Raw genomic sequence first — 22,562 nt, forward strand, 5'->3', positions numbered from 1 at the left:
CTGGTAAGCCCAAAACTCTCGGTTGTTTTAAGTTCAATTTTTAAAATTATAACCAAATGAAAACATATTAGTTTATTTCCAATTAAATAAATGTGGATCAAATTAAAAGGCAGCCGCACTGGGGACATATGTCATAATACACATATACGTAGAAGCGCTAATGCCGGTGAACCATAGAAAAATACGTTTACTCGAACGATGGACGTAAAAATGAACACACTATTTAAGCAAACGAATACGGTGAGAATTATTAGCCATCACTATCTCTGATCATTAGGAAAGTAATCAGACGTGGTCTAAAAGGTAAATTCATCATAATTGAATATGAATATTATTTGAGTTTACTCTAATTTACTTCATTCTTTTTAATTATATTGATGTAGTGATCGAATTATATAATTATTATTTTTTGTGAGCAGTGAATTATTCATAATGTTGTTGTTTTGTTTGGTTCTTTTTGTTTTTGTGAAGAATGGAAAAATCCATTCGGAGCACGGGTGATTACTGGACAAAATTATTGATTTGTGCACTCATACTATTGACTACTCAAGTCCATTGCCATTTCAATCCCAGAATCAATGTTACATTTCTCGACAATGCTGTCTCAACAGGAGCCGGTAAGACAATTCTACTTTCTGTATACACATAATTCTAACATTCTTCATCCCCGTGACAATTGCTCTTTCTGCTGTAGTTTGCCTCGACGGCAGTCCGGCAGGTTACCATTACGAGAAAGGATACGGGACGGGAGCCGATAACTGGCTCGTTTATCTTCCGGTCGGCTCTCCATTCTATATTCAAATCCCAATAATTCGAATTCAAAGTATTTCAAATCCAATTTTAACATCGCAAGGAAAACAATATGAATGTGACGCACATTATTGTTGTATATTATTTTCTTTGAGCGGAATATGTTGAATTCTAGGGTGGTGCATGGTGCGGCTCAAAAGGGGATTGCCTTGCCAGGACAAAAACAATAGGTGGGACCACCGTTAATGTTACAACCACTTGGTTCGGAGGAATACTAAGTGCAGACTCACTCGTTAATCCAGGTTATGTATCCGAACTTTATTTCGATTATTTATTATCCTACATCTTAAATCCATGGATTTCAAATTCTTAATAACAGATTTATAATTTATCCCTTGTAAAATTAGAAAAGAATATTGAGAAAAAAAAAAAAGAAGACGTGGAGAAGCACAAATCTTCTAAAAGTTTTTTTTTATCTTCTTTTATCATAGTGTCTCTTTTTTAATTTTTCAAATTTTATAGGTAATAAATTGAATTCAATAAATAATTCTAAATTCAAAAAAATTCAAATCCGTCGTATTTTATTGGCTAGTTATAAATTTCAAATTCTTCTAGTACGAAGTCAATTGAAATTATTTTTTTCATTAAAATATTGTTCGTGTGGAGAAGAAGAATTAGGGAATCAAAATCTACAACGAGCTAGTATTATTTAATTTATTTATTTTTAAATAATTTTTGTGTTGTTATTTCTCATACACAAAATTTTATATTTAGAAATATTTATCATTACTCCATTGATAAATAATATATAATTGATTTAAATTCCAGACTTGTACAACTGGCATAGAACTTTTATCAGATATTGCGATGGGGCATCATTTATGGCAGACGTGGAAGCAGTGGATCCAGTAAGTCTTATAATTAATAATTTCTTATATATTTATTATATTATTAGTATAATTCCAATTAAATTTATAATATATATTTATTTATTTTATATTCAGGAAACCAACCTCCATTTAAGAGGCGCCAGGATTTTCCGTGCCGTAGTCGATGTGCTCTTAGCAAAAGGAATGAAAAATGCCAAAAATGTATGATTATATATTCTTTTAAATTTTTACTGCAAAATTTATACCCTATATTTATTGTATAAATTGCTTCCTAATGACGTCTTATGTCGCTATTTGGATCATTATCTTTAAAGCCATTTGTGGAAAAGATTCGTATGTGTCTCTTAAATTCCGATGTGGAATCCTTACCTACATATATTATATAAATAAAATATTCTTTAAATAGATGAATATAACAATCTTTATACATTGAGCGTGTACAGATAATACTTGCGGGAAACTCGGCTGGGGGATTGGCGACAATCCTGAATTGTGATCGCTTCCGGGCACTTGTACCCAATGCCAGTAGGGTGAAGTGCCTTTCGGATTCGGGTTTCTTCATTCGGGCGTAAGCTTTTCAATACACTTATTCAACTTTGAATTTTTTGTTAATAACACACACATATATATATATATATATATATAATCACACGTTTATTTATATTTTCATGGTTCTTGATTTAACTATGTACCACAGGCAAAATCTTCCGGGAGTCGAGAAGAGAGAAAAGGGTTTTGCTGATGTGGTTGCATTTCATGTAATATTCTCATCCCTCTATATATTTATGAATAATTATATTTATACTCCATAATATATATATATATTGTCTGTTTATATAAGTTATTTTTATTTTTTGGATGATTATATATATATATTATATATTCACCAAGAACATCAATATTATCTACAGTAATTATACATGTCTTTTGAAAAATTACACATACTAAAACATCAACATTATCACATAGATTGCCCCTGCTTTTAGGTTGCCAATTTTATAATTTATACAAAAAATATGTGCTTTGTGTAAATACACTATAGATCGAGGGTGTAAATAAAATTATCCCATATATTTATGCACAGAACTATTGGATGCAACATCTGTTACACACACTAAAAGTTACACGTGATGGTAATGGCATGACTCGGCGTAATTGTACAACAGTTAACAAAGGGAAAACAAAGGGAATGATATTTTCGACCAAGAATCCAAACAATTACTATATAATGGACATTTATACTATGTTGAGGATATTACTGAGAAATATAGAGTTTTTTTAATTTTTATTTTCGTTGTAGGACATTACAAAATTTTTGCCCAAATCATGCACGTCGAGAATGGACCCTAGTTTGGTAAGTCGAGCCTGATTTTAGAAAATTTTTTGTCTGGATCTAATTTGGCCAAATCAATCCAATCACAGAGCAATTATGATACACTTGTTTTGTGATTGGTCACTTTTCCTAAATTCTACACCAATCACATGACAAGTGTATTGCACTTGCTATGTGATTGATTTAGGTTTGGCCAAGTCGAGTTTGAGCACGAATTTCTCCTGATCTTGTATTCAGCATAAAAATACCTTGTACTTTCCTAATAATGACTATGTTCAATATGTGCTCATTATTACACAAAATCGACAGTGTATGTTTCCCGAATATCTGGTTGGAGATGTCCAGACGCCACTCTTCCTACTTCATTCTGCGTTCGATCAATATCAGGTAAATTTACATGTATTTATTCTAATATAACACGACGATTAATTATTTACATAAAAATACCAAAATAAAGTATTTTATTTATATATTTAAGTTATTAAGAATAAAATGTTTGTTTCAGATACAATACAATTTGAAACCTTATCCTGCAATAGAGCAAGGCTGGAAGGAATGCACCAGCAATACAAGACTCTGCACGCCTGCTCAAATAGACTTTATGAAGGGTACTACCTACTATATTAAACAATTATTAATTATTACATTGAATAGTTAAAACCTAATTAAGGTATTTAAATGTTTTAATTTCAGAATTTCGGACCACATTCCTACAAACGTTGAAAGCAATTCCTGATTGTCCCTCCAGAGGAATGTTCATCAATTCTTGCTACATTCACGATTTTCTTTTTTCAAGGGCAAGGTGGAATTATCAGGGGCCACCCAGTTTGGGAAATAAGGTCATTTTATTTAGTAATATTTATATTTATACCCTTAATCTATGATCTATTTATATAAATTTTTCATGGTTTTTACATAATTACGGAAACCATCCTTGATAATAATTAAAAAAAGAGATTGTTTATGTAATGATGTTGACGTTTTTGGAAGTGTACATGTGAATTTTCAAAAAACAAGGATGGCTTGTGTAATTATAAAAGATTAATCCTCTAATCTATGGTTTGTCTACGTAAACCGCCTGTTCCTTTTGTTAAGTACCATTAACGTAATTTGTCGATTTGCAGATCATCGAAAGGGTCATTGGCGATTGGTACTTTGAGCGGTGTTCAGCCAAAGCGATAGATGCTGAGACTGACCATCCACTGAACTGTTTTGATGCATAAATCATCGGAGTATGAAACTCAAAGAAAAAAAATAATAAATAGTTACATAATTGTAACGTTTGTATAATGAATGATGTACTGACGGAATTTTATTATATAAAAAGCATTCATTATACTACATGGTTGTTCTTTTTACATGCATGGACCCAACATACGTGTTGAAGCTCAAGGTTCAAATACGAGAGACCTCTCATAGAAAAGTCTTGTGTCCGAATCATTGAACTGTTACCTAAAGAATATGATTGTTCTCCACATGTAAATCAAGAAATTGCATTTTCACTTGCATGATTATTCATGACAAATAAATATTTTGCTAGCTCTTTGAGCTTAAAAATGTGAAATTACAACATATATTGTCTCAAATCAATCGTACTAGCATAATGAATAAATTAAGGTCATAAGTTCAAATCCCACCAGATGTTTGGGTATTTGTCTTCCTTTATATGAATTTATTGTATTTATTTAATCATTCTTAATAGGATCCTATGATGTTTTGATCGAGTCAACATACTGCTCAATTTATTAAGATACTAATGTAATCAGATACTTACGACCTGAAAAAATCAAGAAAAAAATCCTACTAGTAGTAAAATAAAATTACAAATCAATTACATACATTAATAACCTTAAAAAATTATTCACTATGTATTAGTGTAATAAATTTTGAAAAACTCGAAGCACGGAGATTTTCATGCATGGGGGGTACAATTTTCATATATTATTTAGAAACCTTGACAAATTATGAACTCGTGTTTCTATTCCTATGTATATAATTTTCTATAATCGTGAATGGTGGAGAATTTTTATCCAAACCAGGTTTGACCGAACCAAACCAATCACACGACAAGTGTATTACTCAGGTTTGTAATTAGTTGATTAGTTCTGGCCAAAACCGGTCCGGATAAGAATTTCCTTGTGATGGTTCACCTATTGACACAATAAATCTATACCAATGTGTGCTCTTGTGGATCAAAAACGCGGTTGTGACAAGTTCGGTCACAAGGATACGGGCAATCTCCCTTCTGAAACGGACTTCTGTCGTAGAACCAATCTCCGACTGCTTTAGCAATTGTCTGCACAACATATAGATGTTTGTCGTGTCAATAAATTTCAGAGGGCGTCAGTGTAATATTCGTACGTCGAAGATAACAGCAAAGGAGAAATAGGCATCCAGCAGTAATATGACCTTGTTGTTTAACTTGGGAGAGTCACTTCTATACCAGGTTTCCTGCATTTCAGTTTGGCAGTGTGCATAGCAAGAGTTGATGAAATACCCTCTCGATGTCGAGACACCTAGTCCATACAATGCTCTGATAAACTCTAACCTGAACCCTGGAAACCCCACACAAAATCAATTCATGAAAATCATCAATTTTCGGTCTAACTTTTAACTCACTGTTCAGCAGAAACTATTGAAATTCAGATAATTTGCATTGACGAACCGGTTCAAGTATACCCTACAAGTGTATGGTACTAACCTTGCATGGTTTGGAGTTGAGTGGCCGAGCATTTGTTTATATCAGTCTTGCAGTTGTGCCATGTCCCGTGTGGATCAGCAACACCAGGAGCCAAAATATTTTTTATCTGGTTAAGATAGAATCGGATAAGTAGTCGAGTGTTAACGCTTAGTCTGCAAGTGATGTGTTCATGGAATTTTCTCCTACTCAAACACGGCTCAAAATACGGAGGAAGGCTTATTTTGAGCTTATAAATCAAGAACTTTGTGAGTGTGAAATCTGATATGTACTGACCTGCCATGAATCATAGGCGGCGTTTATAATGAAAAGGGGTGTCCGAATTTCTCTTGCTACGTACTGTGGGAAAAAACACTGCAATTTTGGTAAAAAAATCAGCATGAGCTCTAGTTGTCATGAAATGTCCTAGTCGTGAAAATTCAACTCTCGCCTACCAGACTCGGTTTCATTCTTGAGGTGCATGACCGGGGCAAATTCTTTGCTGATCCCTGCAGCCAAGTCAGCAAATAAGTAAAGAAAAGCAGAATATGTTTGCAAATTAAATGACGGAAGGACGGAAAAGTAGGCAATGTTGTACATGAGTTGAGACCACGTCATGATAGAAAGCTTCAATGTGCTGTGCTCCAGAGACATCCTTACTGTTTCAAAAATAATCATCGTTGGCAAAATAACGATAAGCATAGTTTCTTGCCGAGTTTAATGTTATTAAGTGTAGGTGATGCTTACGTATTAATAAAATAACCAGCGTCAGAAAAGCACTTTACTTTGGTGCCCATGGGAAGGAGAGCCTTGAAGCTATCACAATGAAGAATTGCGGCCAATCCGCCGGCTGAACATCCAGATAGAACAGCCTACACAGCCAGCCAGAAATTGCTTTGATTTACCAGAAGAAGAAAAATATTGTAAAGAATCACTGGAAAACTTCATACGTTTTCGGCATTCTTCATGCCTTTTGCTAATAAGTCCTCCATGACAGCAAGAAACACTCTCGCCCCACGGTAGTGAAGTTTTGTGACCTGCTCGTATTTAACACAATAGCATAAGTAGTCAAAAGCACGAGACACACATTGAAATTCAAAAAACAACCATTTGTGTTCCAAAATCAAAGGAACATCCACTTGTGTAATCATTTCTGGAACGATGAAACAGAATAGCAGATGTTGCCTACTTCATGAGATTCAGAAACAGTTTATTTATGATAACTCACGGGATTCACTGCTTCAACATCACCAGTGAATGACGCACCATCACAGTATCTAACTTTGACTCGATTCCAGTTATAGAAATCTGGGAATTGACATTGGAACAATGTCGTTAACTTAGAGGCCCTGAAGTGGTATTTGCACCAAGAACAGATAAAATGATCAGCTTACCAGGGTTAAAATTGGCCTTGTTGTTTAAAATCCCAGAAAAAGCAAGCTGCTTAACCATGTACTTGGAGGAACCTAACCGGTTGTTCTTACGGGCGAGGCAAGTCGTCACATTGTTGCACCATCCTCCCCCCTAGAGCAGCAAGATGAAATCAGCTCATAACACACTAACTAAAAAGCAAACTTCAAGATAGATCGAAATACACACAAATAATGAATCAACTTCATGCTAACATTCAGAATGGGACAAAAAGACGAACCTCAATGTGGACTAACCAATTGTTAATTCCTGTTCCATATCCCCTGTCGAGATGGTATGCAGGCGGACTCCCATCCAAGCAAACTGTAAAGATAGAGCACAGAGTAATGTACTAAATAGTAAATTATGTATTACCAAATCGCACGTACGTCGAAATCAACAAGAAAATAAAAAAGAACTAACCCCACAAGTTGGTCTTAATATTCTTTACCTGCTCCTTTCGCCACAGCACTCCGAACATAAGTGATATCAACATAGAAACTTTCAGTCCTCAGCACAATCATCATAAACACCAGAATGTGCAAACATTTCAGTAATCTTCCACTCATTATTGTCTGCCCATTTTCATATCAAAATTCACCACTTGCACATGAAAACAATAGATAAAGATAAGCAAAGGGATTATGGAATAAATCTATTCCATATCGATCAATACAAACTCATTTGAGTTTATTTTTTTACGGTACGAAGTTCCTTTTGAGCTGTACTATTAAAGGTCAACTAGTGATCAGCACGATTAAAGTTCATTCCAACTCCGCTAATTTAAACCCTCAAAGTCCATAAAAGATTCAAATCCAACCTAAATGATATGATTTTAACTCGACTCGATTCATTTACTGCCTCTCAAAATTAAAGAAAGACAGAGAACAACACTGAGAAATGAATAACACACACTATGTGGTGCAAGACAATATATTCAAAGAAAAATATCTGATCTTTCTCCAAAAGCAGAATCACTGTATTCCCTTCTTGAAAATAAACTGCATTTTCTTCATACAAATTAATTCTCTCTCACTCTTCACTACCAAAAACAGTTGCAATCACCCACAATCCAAACATGCACATCACAAAAACTATAGCAAATCCTGAAGTAAACATAAGAAAACACAGAATCAGAAAGTAAAAATGCTCAAAACAAACGCACCTTTAATCGAAGAGCCTCCCGAGCCCAGTTCAGAACTTTGATTCTTGGAGCTGAAACAACCTCAAAAAAATACCAAAAAAAAGGAAAGAAAAGAACAAAGAAGCAGGCAAAATCCAAGGTTATTAACTATAATAACAGCATTTTGAATAAGTGGGTTTTGTTTATTAAGAGGGGCAGAGAACCCAAGAGGCGACCGACACTTATTCTTGAGTAAAAGTTTGCGTCTTGTGCATCGAGTTTATATAGGTGTTTTGTCCTTTTGAAATGGGTTGGCGGGTGCAGACAATACCAGACCCGACCCGTATAGCATGAAAAACAATTTCTCAAACAGCGACGAATCTTATCGACATACGCGCGGTGTGGAGTAACCCGATGTGGAATGTGAAAGACGGACAGGATGGGAAAGTAGAGAGAGAAAGAAAACCTCAGAGAAAATGAATTTGTAGTTGCATGCAACACTACACTGCCTTGGTTGTCTCTTGCTTTTCTTTTTTTCTTTTTAATCAAAATAATAAATTTATATTCTGCTGCAGAGGAAAGAACAAATGCAGTGTTTGACATGTCTTAAATAATGAGATGGGTATTTAAATATTCATATCACAAATGTTTTACTTAATATTTATAAGGGTTTTGGAATTTTATGATAAATGAAACTCTACTTCAAACTGATCATACCATAAACATAATATCATGATATCAAGAAATTATTCTTCCTTTGATTTTGTTTTTATTTTCATTTTCAATTTCTAAACGCTTTTGATATGATGAGAACGTTTATTAATTTTTATGTAAGAGATGAAAACATTTTTGAATTGTATGTTTTTAAATTTAAGTTGATAGGTGTAAGATGAGAGTTTGTTTGAATCTGGTTTGTTATATATAGGTATTTCGTCAATATCATATTTTGAATGAATAGTATAATATTATTTTTGTTTCTTAAAAGGTCAACATGTCATGTCCTGTGTACTGCTAAAAATATAGGCAACAACAAAGTGAATAGAGTTGCAGTATTTTAATTCATATATAATATGTGCCTAAAGTTGAATGACTTTTGTAGCATATGAAGAGTTTGATCGACTTATAAACCTCAAGTTCTTTTCTTTATAATAATGCATTTTTCAAAATAAATCGTAAAATTCATACAAAATTAAAATGAATAATGCTACACACAATGAGATAATGATCGAATCCAAACCCCACAACTCACATTCCACCTCACATGCACAAACTAATTAATGATGAGAATAATTAAAATGATTTAATACATATATAATTAATGAGGAGAATAATTAAAATGATTCTATATATATATATATATACACATTGAGAGAGAGAGAGATGTAGAGTGACACGTGGGGATGGCGGTGGTTTATTTAAGGTGAGGACTGCACTTTGCATATGCCGATTGTGATGCTCTCTGTTTGCATCTGCATCAAAGTCTGCTTGTCTTTTTGTGTGTGGTGGGAAGTGGACCCTCTTTCTGCTCGCCCTTTCCCCTTCCCTTTAACTTTCCGATCTGCTTTCTTATGAGATGGTTGAGAAAACATGATTCCCCCCTTTTATATATATCAAAACCCACCAACAATATTGGCCCTATTTATTTTTGTTTTTATTTTCAATTTTCAATTTTTAAATTAATAATTAAAGTAAATATTACATTTATTTATATATAAATTTATTAAAATCATATAATTTGACACTAAAATTCAATATATTAACGAATCCAAACACATTTTCTATTATACGAAAACTTATATAAAATCAAAAATACATATTTGCTGCTGAAAATTGAGAATAAACTAAAATAAAATAAAAATACAAAGTTTAGAGATTATTAAGTTAGGAAATGGAAACAAAGAACTAGCGTTACTGCATAATTATTTATATTTATATTTATATTTATGATATGACTACTGTATAGAGAAATAACACTCAGATGGTAAATTATAAATTATAATTTTATATATTTTAAAAAAAAATATGTATATATTTTTTGAACTAATATGTCCCATGAATGTTTTACTTTACACACTCTCATTTTTTCTTATATATATTTTTCATACCTTTTGTTTATAAAGCAAATCATCAACGGTAAAATTGTAATTTATATGTCGCCATCTAGACGCGATATATTTACTTTTTATTTAAGGGGGTATTTGTAAATTTTTAAACAATTAAAATGCTATTTATAATAATGTCAATCTCGAGCAAAATAGTTGTGATTTATCATAATAATAATAATAATAATAATTGTAAGACGATTAGTGACTTGTGGATAAGCCTAATTTAAATTAAATTTTTTCTATAATGATGTTATTATCATAATTAAATATTAAATGGGTAATTGTAAAATTTATTGGTGAAATAAAGCGTGATTGGCGTTACCTAATAATTACATAACGTAAAAGGGGAAAAACTTCAATCATTTTTACTTAGATATTAATTATTAGTGAAGACCAAATGGAGAATGGCTGCTCAATATTCAACGTCACAATCAAATTATTGCCGCGTTTGGCACCACACCAAAATGATCACTTTTCTCCAAATTGAGTGGTGCTACTCAAAGCTTTATCCTCTCTCTTGGCCTTGGATCCAATCAGTAGAGGATTAATTAAGAATTCAACCCCAAACAAACGCGTCCCATTATTACCTTTTCGCGTTTGGTTTCCAACAACGGAAAACCGAAATTCCCCAGCCCAAACTTCTATGTTGATGCCGCTACCCAAACGCCTCCACAATTAAAATAATCCTTTTTGTTTTTTTTCTTTCCCTCCTGCAACCGTAGGTCATCAAAGTAGGCATCGAATCGAGTAATTCAAATCGAGTATTAAAATATTTATTTTTTATTTTTTTTTTTAAGATCGTAGGTCATCAGAGTAGACACTCAAATCGGGTATTAAAATTGTTGGATACCTATTTTAACTATCTAATCCTAATTCAAAGTTTGTCGGGCACTTAAATTGTTTAAAAAAATTTAAAGAATTATTCATTCAGTGACAATTGTCCTCGGAACGAAATTCAGAATTTTACCTATTTGCACCAAAAATTTACCAAGTTGAATAAAAAATAATAGCATTAATTTTCACAATCTTATTTCATCTAATTCTTGTGATATTTTAGACATCTAAGATTTGTGACATAATAAGAGGATTTTTTGTTGGGATTTGTGAGGTAATAAAAGATTTGAAAGTAAGGATAGAAGGATAAAGTAAAGTAATTCTAGACTCGAGCACTACTTTATTTTACATATATGTATATATTTTTAAAAAAAATATTCAAATATCCGATCGGATAATTCATATAAGAGAATCCTACTTACAAATTATCCACCGACATAATTTTCATACCAATATTATGAATCAAACCCGCAATTATTCGACTGAAAGTGACTTGTTCTTATCAACTCGTTCCGTAAATATTGAAAAACACAATTCAATATAATAAATTAAGTTCTAATTCTAAATTGATTTTCCAATATTTTGGTAAATTTGTTGAAAGAATAAACATAGATTAGCAATCTTATGGGGGATATAAGTCTAAGTATTTAGGAGCATCAGTTTAATATTTTTAAATTATTAATTGCATTATTATGAAAAGGACAAGACATCTTCCACTAGGCAATGGATATGACTTGTGGCCCATAGCAAAGACTCTTCTAGAAACATCACTGCCAAGGTACATAGCTAGTGGCTGCTTGTAAAATTTAAATTAAGTAATTTTTAAAATATAATTAAATTAAATTAAATAAATCTATTTGTAAAACAATTTTTACTTATGATTTTCTAAAATTAAGATATCATAACATAAAATTTTAAGTTGGTGAGAATATGCTTATTGCAACTTAACACATTTTATATAATAAATTGATTTTTTTATATTTTTTTTTGCCATAATTATTTTAATATATTTCATACATACCGAACAGTCGAACACCTCATTGAGGGAGTGTTTGCTTAAGCTTATTTTGAAATATTTTATGATTTTCGATATTTTATAAGATATTTTAAAATTTTAAAAATATTTAATTTAATTTTAAAATTAAATTATTAAAGTATTTTGATAAATAAGATACCAGAGTTTATAATATGTTAAGTGTTTAGCAGAATATGATTTTTATACTGTAGTAACGCCTGAAAAAAATCCACTAAACTATTCGAATTTAGAATTATACAAATAGATAAGTTTGTCTTGGCGGAAAAATATCAATTATATGAAGAGTAAAAGTAAAGCACTAACAAAATTATATTGTGTTTTTGTTTATTGGATATTAAGATTGACGAGTTTATAACATTTTTTTTTGAAAAAAAGTTTGGTGAATTATTTTAAAAAAAAAAAAAGAGTTTCTAAGATCAAAATCATATTATTTTAGGATCTTATAAGCTCCTCAAAAAAAAAAAAAAAAACCAAATGCTTTTCAAAAGCTTACAAACATTCAAATATCTTATAGATGTTTTAACCAGCCCATAAGCTTAGCCAAACACCCGCTAAAGTTTGCTCGATGTAGTATATTTTTTTTTTCTAAAAAAATTGAAAACAAATGCCGCATCCGACACATGTCGCGTCTTGTCCATGTGTGATACGTACCCGACAATGTATTAAGTGATTTTTTAAAGTGTCCGTGCATTATAGATACCATAATTGTTAAAACATGGATTGCTTAAGATACCTTTATCTATGTATTTTTCTCAAGAAAATACCATGTATCCCATTAATTAGTTTAATTAATAATTTTAAATTCAAACAATATAAATTAATGTATTTTATTAATTTTATCTTTATTCATTTTCATTCAATTTAACAAAATTTCAAACTATCTACTCATATGGAGTGTACTTTTTTTTTTTAAATTTATTTATTTATTTAGTTTTTAATATGGAGTGTACTTGATACGAAATAAAATCCCTAGAAGATGAAAACTAGAGTTGGGTCGAACTGAGTAGTCCATATATTCAAGCCCACAGTCCATCCATTTAAAGCCCATTACTGAAAACCTAAGGCCCATTTACTTGATCCAAAACAACCATATGCACGTGAAATTCACGTGCCTCATCTTAAGGGCAGCCGCAGCAGAATCCTACGCTCGCCGTTTCACAACGGAAAAACTGCTGTAGTATTCCAGGACTCCGCGGGAGGCAATGCTGAGGTGCTCTTACTTGGTTCCTGGATTAAGGTCACCCCACTCTGCATATATATACATTATCTGTATCTATCTATACACACACATACACACACTAAAAAGCTGTTTCTTTCTGCCTTACATGAAATTCAAGACTGCATGTTTCTATGCTGTAGAAGGGCTTTTTACTTGGGTTCATATGTTTTCTTGCTGTTAGCTTGTAATGAATTGATACTCTCTTGAAACCAACAAGGTGAACAATCCAGAAATGTTTGATCACTGGGAGGCCCAAATGATAAGAGGGGGATTCTTGATTTTTTCTTACATTCTCTCGAGTTATGATATTAGCATTCAACATAACTTGGAAGTTGGAGCACAGAAATTTCTGGTAGCGAGCTTTGTGGGTCACATGTAGTGCTTGTTTTGATGTATGATAATCAGTCACGGAGATGAGTTTTCTCCTAATTGACCTGCAACTTTGAGTTCTTGGATATGTTGTGCTTCATACAATCATTGTCAAGTTGTAGCTTTCGCTGTCAGTTCTGCTTGGCGTAATTCTTAAAAAGCTCCTTTTAGGTGGTTATTCATAGGTTTTAACGAATTTTTCAGTCACCTTCTTGGAAATTTTGTGGTGGTGTGCAATTTAATTGGTGTTTTACCTACCTTTCTACTATTTGTTATCACTTGAATTTCTTGGATCTGCAGGGTAGCTTGTTGCAGCAAGATGAGTACGACCCCAGGACCGCTGTGTCGAAAGTTTGTTCCAGTTGAGCAGAGTGAAGTTACTTCAATTAGTAAACCTGCTAGTGTGTATATTACTCGTTCTTGCGTCTGGTGTTCTAATCTATTTCTTCTGTTAAGAGTTTCCTTGTATTTTCGTCGTTGATTTACCTTATGCTCAATGTTACAGGCTTCAAATTTCGGCTTGTATCTTATAATATTTTGGCTCAGGTAAAAGACACTCTGTTGCTTGTTCTATTAGCTAAATCGGGTCGAAGTCAATTGTTCTTTCTCTCTGTTTCTGTCATTTATTTTAACAGGATTGGGTTCTGTTGCATTTCATCATGAAACCCAACAAGTTATTTGGCATGAATTGATTTACTTCTATTCTAAATTTGAAAAAGATGTAGGTTATAGCAACTGAAATTTTAGTTGAAAACAAGAAATAATCCATGTTGCCTGGAAGATGAAGATTCTCTTTCTTTTTTAAAAGTCATTTTACCTGATTTTAACTATATTCCCTCTGTAAAGATTTTTCAGAGGTAGCGATTAGACCAACATAGGCCTTGTTTGGACATCTGAACCACATGTACAGGTTACATATGCAACCAAATATAACCTTGTGTTACTGAACTTATCTCCTTTGTCTTATTTTAGTTCCCCGCATTCTAAGACGATGAATGCTCAGTAGTGCTGGAAAGAGTCCGTACAATGTTAGCTTCATTGCTTATGACATCTGGCATCTTATATTTCTCCATAGATTATATTTTCTAGGCTACTAAAAGTTAGTAATCTTTTTCTTTTGTCTCCATTAGTTAAATTGTCATATTTTCAGGCATACGTGAAAAGTACTTACTTTCCACACTCACCAGCACCTTGTCTCAAGTGAGTACCCTAATATGAAATCTTTGCTTTTTGGGTTGATACTGATTTTACTAGAATTTGCATGTATTTTTTCTCTTAAAAATGTGCATTTACAGGTGGAAAGCTCGGTCTCAAGCCATTTTAACCATTCTTAAGAGCCTCGAGGCGGATTTCCTTTGTCTACAGGTATCTACCATTCTCCGGTTTTTATTTCGATCTTTTTAATAAAATTTAGATCTTATTTGTTTTAAATGTTCGTCCTGTCTGATCCACATTTATCGTGCTTCTGTTTTATAGTAATTGTTCTATGTGTACTAGGAAGTGGATGAGTATGATACCTTCTATAAGAAGAATATGGAGAACCTTGGCTATGCCAGCATCTACATCCAAAGAAGTGGGAGAAAACGTGATGGATGTGGGATCTTTTATAATCAAAACAGGTATGCTAGATTTTTCACTTCCCCTCGTAAATTTAAATTCATACTCAAATATATACTTATATGTAACAGATATGAAGATTTAGCATTTTTATGGTCATATTTATGTCTTATCATAAACATTTATTGAGAGAACCACATGAGATTATTGAAATTCAGTCTTGGAAACATGCAGTGATAAGTTAATGTGATAAATCTTGACATGATCAGTTGATCTTAAAATTTCATCTGATTTTCTAATTAGTGCAGAGTTGGTCATAGAAGAGGAAATAGACTACAACGATCTGGTGGACACAGTTGAAGACGGAACAACCTCACCCAAAGAAAAATACGGCGTGCTAGTTAGTGGAAATAAAGAGGAACCAAAAGCTGGTAACTTTCTGACAGTGGTGTCTTATACCCTGTCTTTCTCGTTAATTTTGACCAGTTGGATTCAAATATGAGTAGGATTGTATCAGTTGTTTGAAAACTCGCTTCTACTTTTGCTACAAAATTGTGCAATAATTGATTTGTGATCATTTCTATGGTTTCTTGCCACTGTTTTGAAGCCATTTAGCAGTCTATTGGCTCTTGTGTGCTCTTGTCTACTGGAAACCTGCATGTTAGCATCTCATTTTCAGGTTCAAAGCTGAAAGATAGTCAAGCTGATCGTGGAGATCCAAATGATCCTCGTGTGAGATTGAAGCGTGACTGTGTAGGAATCATGGCTGCCTTTAGACTTCAGAATCCTTCCTCTCATCATGTTATTATCGCTAACACTCATCTTTATTGGTAAGCAGCTGATTCTTTTTGCATTATCCACACTGAAGATGTGTTGAATATGTTTAGTTTTAGTTGAAGGTGGTATCTTTGTAAATATCCAAAGTAATATTAGGTACAGATAGCAAGAAATTGATTTGCTGGGTTTTTAATCTGTGTATGAATCTCAAATCTTCTACAGGGATCCAGAGTGGGCTGACGTGAAAATTGCACAGGCTAAATACTTGCTTTCACGCCTTGCTGCATTCAAAGACCTAGTATCGGACAAATTTGATTGCTCGCCTCCAATAATTCTGGCTGGCGACTTCAATTCAGTCCCTGGAGATCAGGTTAGTACAGATTAGTCGTAGGTGCGAATCAAAGTTTAATCAAGTTAATATATTTGACTAGGAAAACGAGTTGCAGTACACTTTGCATTTCCTCGGTGATAGTGGGCTGAATTACATAATACATATTTCAGCATCCGGTGTTATTTGTTCTAATCTCCATACAAATATGCTTCGACTATCAGGTGTATCAGTACCTAGTCTCAGGCACCAACTCGATGGGGCCAGAGATGGCAGACGATCTGCCAATGCCACTGTCAAGTGTGTACGCATTCACAAGAGGAGAACCGGAGTTCACAAACTGCACTCCTGGTTTTACGGGTACACTCGACTATATCTTCTTTTCGCCTTCAGGAGATTTAAAACCAGTAAGCTATCTTGAGCTTCCGGAAGCAGAATCCTCCGATGTAATTGGTGGGTTGCCGAACTATTTTCATCCGAGCGACCACCTTCCCATCGGGGCTGAGTTTGAACTTGAGGCATAGACTTCTCTTGACGAGGCCGTATAACGACCCAATCTTCTATTTCAAGTTGGCGTTGTCTCTCGTATTGCATTTCATATATACAAGTCACGTGGCACTTGTATATTTAAAGAAATATTTTATACGCGTGACATGTATATGTAAAATACAATACAGATAGAAAACCAATTTACGAAAGAAGATCTGTGTTTCTTGGAACAGTAGACCACATGTAATTTGTACTTGAATTACTTATTTATTTTGTCTCATGATTAGCCCATTTTTCCTAAGAGGCTCTACCTGAATTACACTTCCTATTTGTTGAATGTGACAGTATTTTTGACAAATAAGGAAGAAATACTATGAATTGTACCCAAGTCTGAGTTCATATTCATATTTTTCTACTTCAATTTTATTCATCTCAAAAAGGATCAAAATACTTTGAGATAAATACTTTTGTCTTGATTTTTTTTAATATTTTTTTTTGGGTTGAATTAACTGGAAATTTTAATAAAAATTCTTGTCAATAAAAAAATTGATTTTTTTTTGGTCGAATCTTCCCCATATATCTACAATATTCGATAATGAAACTTAAGCCCAAAGCATTGGACTCGGACCCAGTGGAGGAATTATGAAATAATATGGGCTTTCAATTTTAAAAGTTTTGGGCCAATTTGGTGGGCCTAATGCCTTTTCTTTTATTTGGATAAAAAAAGAGCAAATGTTTTTCTCCGAACGACGACGTTTTTGCTTTTGTGATACTCTAATGTTCCGACGGCAGCATTTGCAGTATAAAGTACTCTTTTAAGAACTGAATCGGGCAGCTGAGAATTCGGAAATACTTGGATTGCAGCTTGCAGGTCTACAGATCTGTGCGTCGTCGTCGCTTCTGTAATTCACCTTGATTGCCAAAGTGAGATGCTCTTCGATTCTCGTGTTTAGTCTTTTCATTTTTAATCTATTTCTGATTATCATTTTTAAAGATCGGAATTCGTTTTTATTTGCAGTTTGTGATGTGTTAATTAAGTTTCAACTTGTGTTTGTGAAATTTGGGAGGTTCGATCTTCCATCTATTTGCTTTTGGATTGTCTTAATCTACTGTTTTAGGGTATTTTCTTCACTTATTTGGTTAGAAATAATCGTTTTGCTTGACTTGATAATGGTTCCAGAAGTTCCATTAGTTTTGTACTTTTCTTTCTTTTTTCGGTTTACACGTTATAGTTTTACCTGGGAGTTGACGATTTTTTTACGAGTATTTGGTGAACAACACTATGTTTGGATCAAGAATTTTGGTGAGGAAAAAAGTACCAAAAGTGAAATCATTTGCGTGAGGAAAACATCAATTCTTTCCCCCAGTTAAATCGAGGGATGGAACTTAGAGAAATTGAGGAAAGATTAAGAATAATTGATTTTCAACTTCAGGCAATCAATAGCCAGATTAGAGCTTATTGGGCATATAGGGAATACAAGAATTTTGACAGCATAACCTTCATACCCTCTACTTGATGAAATATCTTAATATCATTAAGGAAGAACCTTTTAAAGGGTATGAGGGCAAAAGTTTGAGAGGTAAAATTGTTAAATTTCACCAATAAAATGACGTTGAGCCGGTCCTATTGCTGAGGTTTCCTTTGAATTGGTTAGGGTCTGTTAAGATACCAACTGATCCAGGATAGCTTGGGTGATAATGATCTGGATAGTTTGTCTTATCAATCCAGGCTGCTAGATGCCAAGTTGGGATCATTGATGAGACAATTGCTAATGGTTAACATAGATCACACTTGCAAGGAGGCTATGTAATTTTCTTTAACCATTTATTGTTCTCTTTTGGAAGTGGTTCTTGTCAACGTAATGGAAAGGAGGATTCAAATAATTAACTTCAGAGAAGTTGACTAAGGCTTGACAGACAAAGAAATAGAAAGTTAGGGATTGGAAATAGGCTGCATGATTTCAAGTTCGGTGAATGAGTAAATACAATCAAGTAAATGGGAGTTGATTGTTTTTGCTTATAAGGGTGTTAATAGTAATATGTTGAAACCAGTATCGTTGTGAAGTTGCATTAGCTGCTTTTGCAAATGTCAGTAGCATTTATAAGATCTTCCAGTGTTTATTTTGAAATTGTATGCTGATGTAGTGTATTCTTCTCTCTGTAACAGATGATTGATGACCAGGACTTGGGCTTCTTTGCCAACTTTCTCGGTATCTTCATATTCGTGCTGGTGATTGCTTATCATTATGTGATGGCTGACCCCAAATATGAGGGCAACTGAAGAGCTTCTCTAAAGTATCTCTATAAGTAGAGTATGCGATGAGATTTTCATGCGATGGTTTTCTTCACAGAAAATTTCAGGAATGAAGATGCATTTGATATAGTAGGACTTTTTGCGAGACAATTAATTTAGCTTTACTGTTAATCCATGGATACCATTTGAAAATAGGACAATTTGGAAAGAATTTTACCCCTCCATTTTCTTTTTGCTTGATGCTATCTTTATTGCTTTTCATTCTTCCGTTCCTTCCTAGCAGTGGCATTTGTGCAGGATGCATTAATCTTCTTGGACTGCATCTAATGTGTTTCTTGTAGTTAAAATTTTACCAATTTTGCTGATATTAATAAAAATATTGGATGAAAATTCATATTTACTCGCAACTGGCTTATTATTGAATTATTACAATTCAAACAAATCTTTTTACGACCAAGCTGCTGTAATATTTAATTATCCCAAACTAAAATCTCGATTTTGTACTTCCAACCCAATTGCAATAAGTTAGTAGATAACTATTTATATATATATATATATAATACCATATACATTCACATAATTACACTGGCAATAACACATGCCTCGTGCTTACAAACTAAAATGTCCCTTCTCCTTAACACTCCATTTTTCTTCCAAATTACTATAATTTTCTTTAGTTATTTGCTTCTTGGGCTGGCAGCTACAGCAGCACTCTTACACCCAAATCCACCCTCCCTCCTTCCTTTAGCAGAGCAGCTCAAATTCCGGCCCGATTTAGGTGAAGCGGGCCACTGTCCATGAGTAATAGCCATATCCCTTAAATTCTGCAAGCTCTCAAGAGTTTCAATAATGGCTGGCATTTTGGGCCTGTCTTTTGGGTTCAAGCTTACACATTGTAGGGCCAAAAGGCCCATCTCCTTTGCCCCCTTCACAGAATACTGCCCCCCAAGTCTAGGGTCCATTATGCATCGCAATCTCCTACTACTTGACAAATAGGGCCGGGCCCAATCCACCAGGTTCTGCTCACTTTTGGGCCTTATCTTCTCCATCGCTCTTCTTCCCGTTAGGAGTTCAAGTAGAACTACTCCAAAACTATAGATGTCACTTTTTGTAGTTAGGTGACCTGCAAATTACATAAAAACTCATAATTGTGTTCCCTTTGAACCCAAAAATTTGAAAAGTAATTTCATATGGTAATGATATTAGCATATATATATATATATATTTTGTTCAAATCAAACCAATCACAATATAAGTGTAATATACTTATAATGTGATTGGTCACTTTCTTTGAATTGTACACTGATCACACAATAAGTATATTGCGTTTGTCATAAAATTGATTCAAATTCGATCAAACCTGATTTGAATTATGTAGTATAATTAATTTACCAGTGCTAACATATTCAGGAGCAGCGTAGCCATAGGTTCCCATCACACGAGTGGTAACATGGGTATTTGATCCTTCAGGTCCCATTTTGGCAAGTCCGAAATCTGACAATTTAGCATTGAAGTCCTAGAAAATGGACAGGTGTGATTAATCTTTTTCGTTTATAGTAATTTTTGAGTTTTATAGATGAATTTTAAAGAAGCAAATACCGAATCTAGTAAGATATTAGATGTCTTGAAATCACGATATATGACAGGTTTTTCAGCACCGTGCAAAAAAGCAAGCCCCTTTGCTGCACCTATAGCGATCTTCAACCTCGTCGCCCATGCCAGTGAAATCGACAATCCTCCTATCAATTTTCTCAATTTATATACAATTTTACCTTAAAGAAAAATTAATAAAAGGCGAGGAGGTAAAGTAAACGGATTGGACTCAAAAGTCTTTTCTATTTTCTAATCTATTCAGCATGAAATATAAAAAAATTTTAAATGCAAGAAAAAATAAAATTGAATACGATAAAAGTAAAGAATTTAGGGTTACTTTTGAACAAATGATTCTCCAAGCTGCCTCGAGCCATGAACTCATACACAAGAAGCCGCTCTTCATCTTCGCAGCAATACCCAATTAACTTCACCAAATTTGGGTGCCTTAGCTGCCCTAGGAATATCACTTCCGCCTTCACCCACACAAATCACCAATACCCAATTAATTAATTATGTAGACATAAACTTCAGCAAACTTTATAAGATTTGGTATAATTATAAATACTCTTTATTATTTAAAAAATTATAAATATTTATAATTTTAATGATCATCTAATAATTAGCTCAATTCATTAGTTTTCGTTAGATTTTCATTTTTTTTTTTTGATAAACTTACCAAAATACTTTTGTGAATTATAGATTATAATTTTACTTATTTTAAAAAAAAATTGAATTTTCTTTATAGAGTATGTGGTCAAGTTTTTTATTTTTCCATCCCTTCGTCCATTTGTTTTTTTTAAAAAAAAAAGCATAGTAAAGATAAATTTGACAAGTTCACACCTCCGTTCAAAAATTATATAATTTTATCAAGTATTAGTAGTTTTTGTAATTTTATAAATAATAAAAAAATATCCATAATTTTGTAAAATTCTAGGAAAAAATACTTTTATTTATTCTATATTATATTCATAAATAACAAGACCACTAAAAAACCAAAAAAAATAAAAAGAACATTTTCAAAATCTTAGTTAACAAAATATTGCACACAAGAGTGTGTGTGTGTATGTGTGTTTTGGATCATGAAAATAGTAGAATTAGAAATAAGAAAATATTGAGAGAGACTTACAAGCCATTCACGGTGGCCCTGGAGGCCTTCAATATCAAGAAGCTTGACAGCAACCGGCTGAGCCTTCAACCCCGCCCTCAAGCTCTCATCAATGTACCCTTTGTGCACTCTCCCGAAACCTCCCTCTCCCAGCAAGAAATTGCTCGAGAAATTCTGCGTCACCCCCCGCAGCTCGCTCAGCTGAAAGTCGTACAAATCCCCCCCGAAAGACTGCGCCAGATCCTCATTGATCCTCGCCGAAGACGACCCCAGGCTCACATCCGAGAACGACAGCTTTCTGAATGACGGCAAGGCCCCCCCGCCCCCAATGTTCTTCGAGTACTCACTCTTCGAGGGCCTGCACCGGCTCAAGTTTCCGAAAATAGTATGGTCGTCCGCTGAGCAGCAGTAGCTTGCTGTCAAGGGCTTCCACGCCTGCTGTTTCTTGGATTTCGGCTCCTTCATGATTCTTGAGAGTGAGTTGAGGAGGGATGTGTGGTCTTATATTTATTTTATATACATATATATAGATGAACTGATGATGAATGATTAATTATAATCATGATTAATGATATCTATAAATTTATTAATTAATTTCATGATGGCTTTTTCCTTTTTTTTTTTTTTTAAATTTATCTTTATTCGGCTATTCAAATTGAACAAATTATAGAATGACGATGTTCGATCACTTTTTTAAACTATGTACTAATCAA

At 33.5% G+C, this 22,562-nt stretch overlaps 5 protein-coding genes across 17 annotated transcripts; 3 read left to right on the forward strand and 2 right to left on the reverse strand.

The window, feature by feature from the left end:
- The first annotated feature begins 240 nt into the window (after nt 1–240).
- On the forward strand, nt 241–4,617 carry LOC105164986 (pectin acetylesterase 8). Its single transcript, XM_011083851.3, has 13 exons — nt 241–303; nt 472–617; nt 695–777; nt 926–1,052; nt 1,579–1,658; nt 1,755–1,841; nt 2,084–2,208; nt 2,338–2,398; nt 2,941–2,994; nt 3,283–3,360; nt 3,479–3,581; nt 3,667–3,812; nt 4,098–4,617. Exons 2-13 carry the CDS (start codon nt 473–475, stop codon nt 4,194–4,196), a joined length of 1,188 nt encoding a protein of 395 aa, XP_011082153.1. The 5' UTR covers nt 241–303; nt 472; the 3' UTR covers nt 4,197–4,617.
- A 142-nt stretch (nt 4,618–4,759) lies between these two features.
- LOC105164984 (pectin acetylesterase 8) lies at nt 4,760–8,670 on the reverse strand. Of its 5 annotated transcripts, none has more exons than XM_011083848.3 (13): nt 8,226–8,670; nt 7,512–7,635; nt 7,302–7,384; nt 7,045–7,174; nt 6,879–6,958; nt 6,601–6,687; nt 6,398–6,522; nt 6,249–6,309; nt 6,106–6,159; nt 5,948–6,025; nt 5,675–5,780; nt 5,383–5,528; nt 4,760–5,269 (listed from the first exon to the last, which is right to left on the reverse strand). In XM_011083848.3, exons 2-13 carry the CDS (start codon nt 7,627–7,629, stop codon nt 5,141–5,143), a joined length of 1,197 nt encoding a protein of 398 aa, XP_011082150.1. In that variant the 5' UTR covers nt 7,630–7,635; nt 8,226–8,670; the 3' UTR covers nt 4,760–5,140. The 5 variants fall into 5 exon arrangements, with proteins under 5 accessions (XP_011082150.1, XP_011082151.1, XP_088737845.1 ...); XM_011083849.3 differs by having other exon boundaries at nt 7,512–7,663; XM_088881719.1 differs by having other exon boundaries at nt 7,512–7,531; nt 8,226–8,667.
- A 4,606-nt stretch (nt 8,671–13,276) lies between these two features.
- On the forward strand, nt 13,277–19,375 carry LOC105164983 (carbon catabolite repressor protein 4 homolog 4). 9 transcript variants are annotated; one of them, XM_011083839.3, is made up of 11 exons: nt 13,277–13,395; nt 14,047–14,147; nt 14,252–14,292; nt 14,897–14,946; nt 15,042–15,111; nt 15,244–15,365; nt 15,607–15,734; nt 15,983–16,133; nt 16,303–16,450; nt 16,633–17,821; nt 19,065–19,375. In XM_011083839.3, exons 1-10 carry the CDS (start codon nt 13,361–13,363, stop codon nt 16,930–16,932), a joined length of 1,146 nt encoding a protein of 381 aa, XP_011082141.1. In that variant the 5' UTR covers nt 13,277–13,360; the 3' UTR covers nt 16,933–17,821; nt 19,065–19,375. The 9 variants fall into 9 exon arrangements, with proteins under 9 accessions (XP_011082141.1, XP_088738181.1, XP_088738184.1 ...); XM_088882058.1 differs by having other exon boundaries at nt 13,378–13,395; nt 14,047–14,151; nt 14,252–14,774; XM_011083844.3 differs by lacking the exon at nt 13,277–13,395 and adding an exon at nt 13,406–13,917.
- Nucleotides 19,065–19,375, forward strand: LOC105164982 (dolichyl-diphosphooligosaccharide--protein glycosyltransferase subunit 4A). Its single transcript, XM_020695026.2, has one exon. It carries the CDS (start codon nt 19,065–19,067, stop codon nt 19,176–19,178), a length of 114 nt encoding a protein of 37 aa, XP_020550685.1. The 3' UTR covers nt 19,179–19,375.
- Nucleotides 19,376–19,680: 305 nt separating this feature from the next.
- LOC105164981 (Protein kinase superfamily protein) lies at nt 19,681–22,362 on the reverse strand. Its single transcript, XM_011083837.3, has 5 exons — nt 21,871–22,362; nt 21,082–21,217; nt 20,751–20,890; nt 20,544–20,667; nt 19,681–20,274 (listed from the first exon to the last, which is right to left on the reverse strand). Exons 1-5 carry the CDS (start codon nt 22,312–22,314, stop codon nt 19,829–19,831), a joined length of 1,290 nt encoding a protein of 429 aa, XP_011082139.1. The 5' UTR covers nt 22,315–22,362; the 3' UTR covers nt 19,681–19,828.
- Nucleotides 22,363–22,562: the final 200 nt, after the last annotated feature.

Source organism: Sesamum indicum, linkage group LG6 (genome assembly GCF_026168435.1).
Source record: "Sesamum indicum cultivar Baizhima isolate 11 linkage group LG6, ASM2616843v1, whole genome shotgun sequence".
Lineage (NCBI taxonomy): Eukaryota > Viridiplantae > Streptophyta > Magnoliopsida > Lamiales > Pedaliaceae > Sesamum > Sesamum indicum.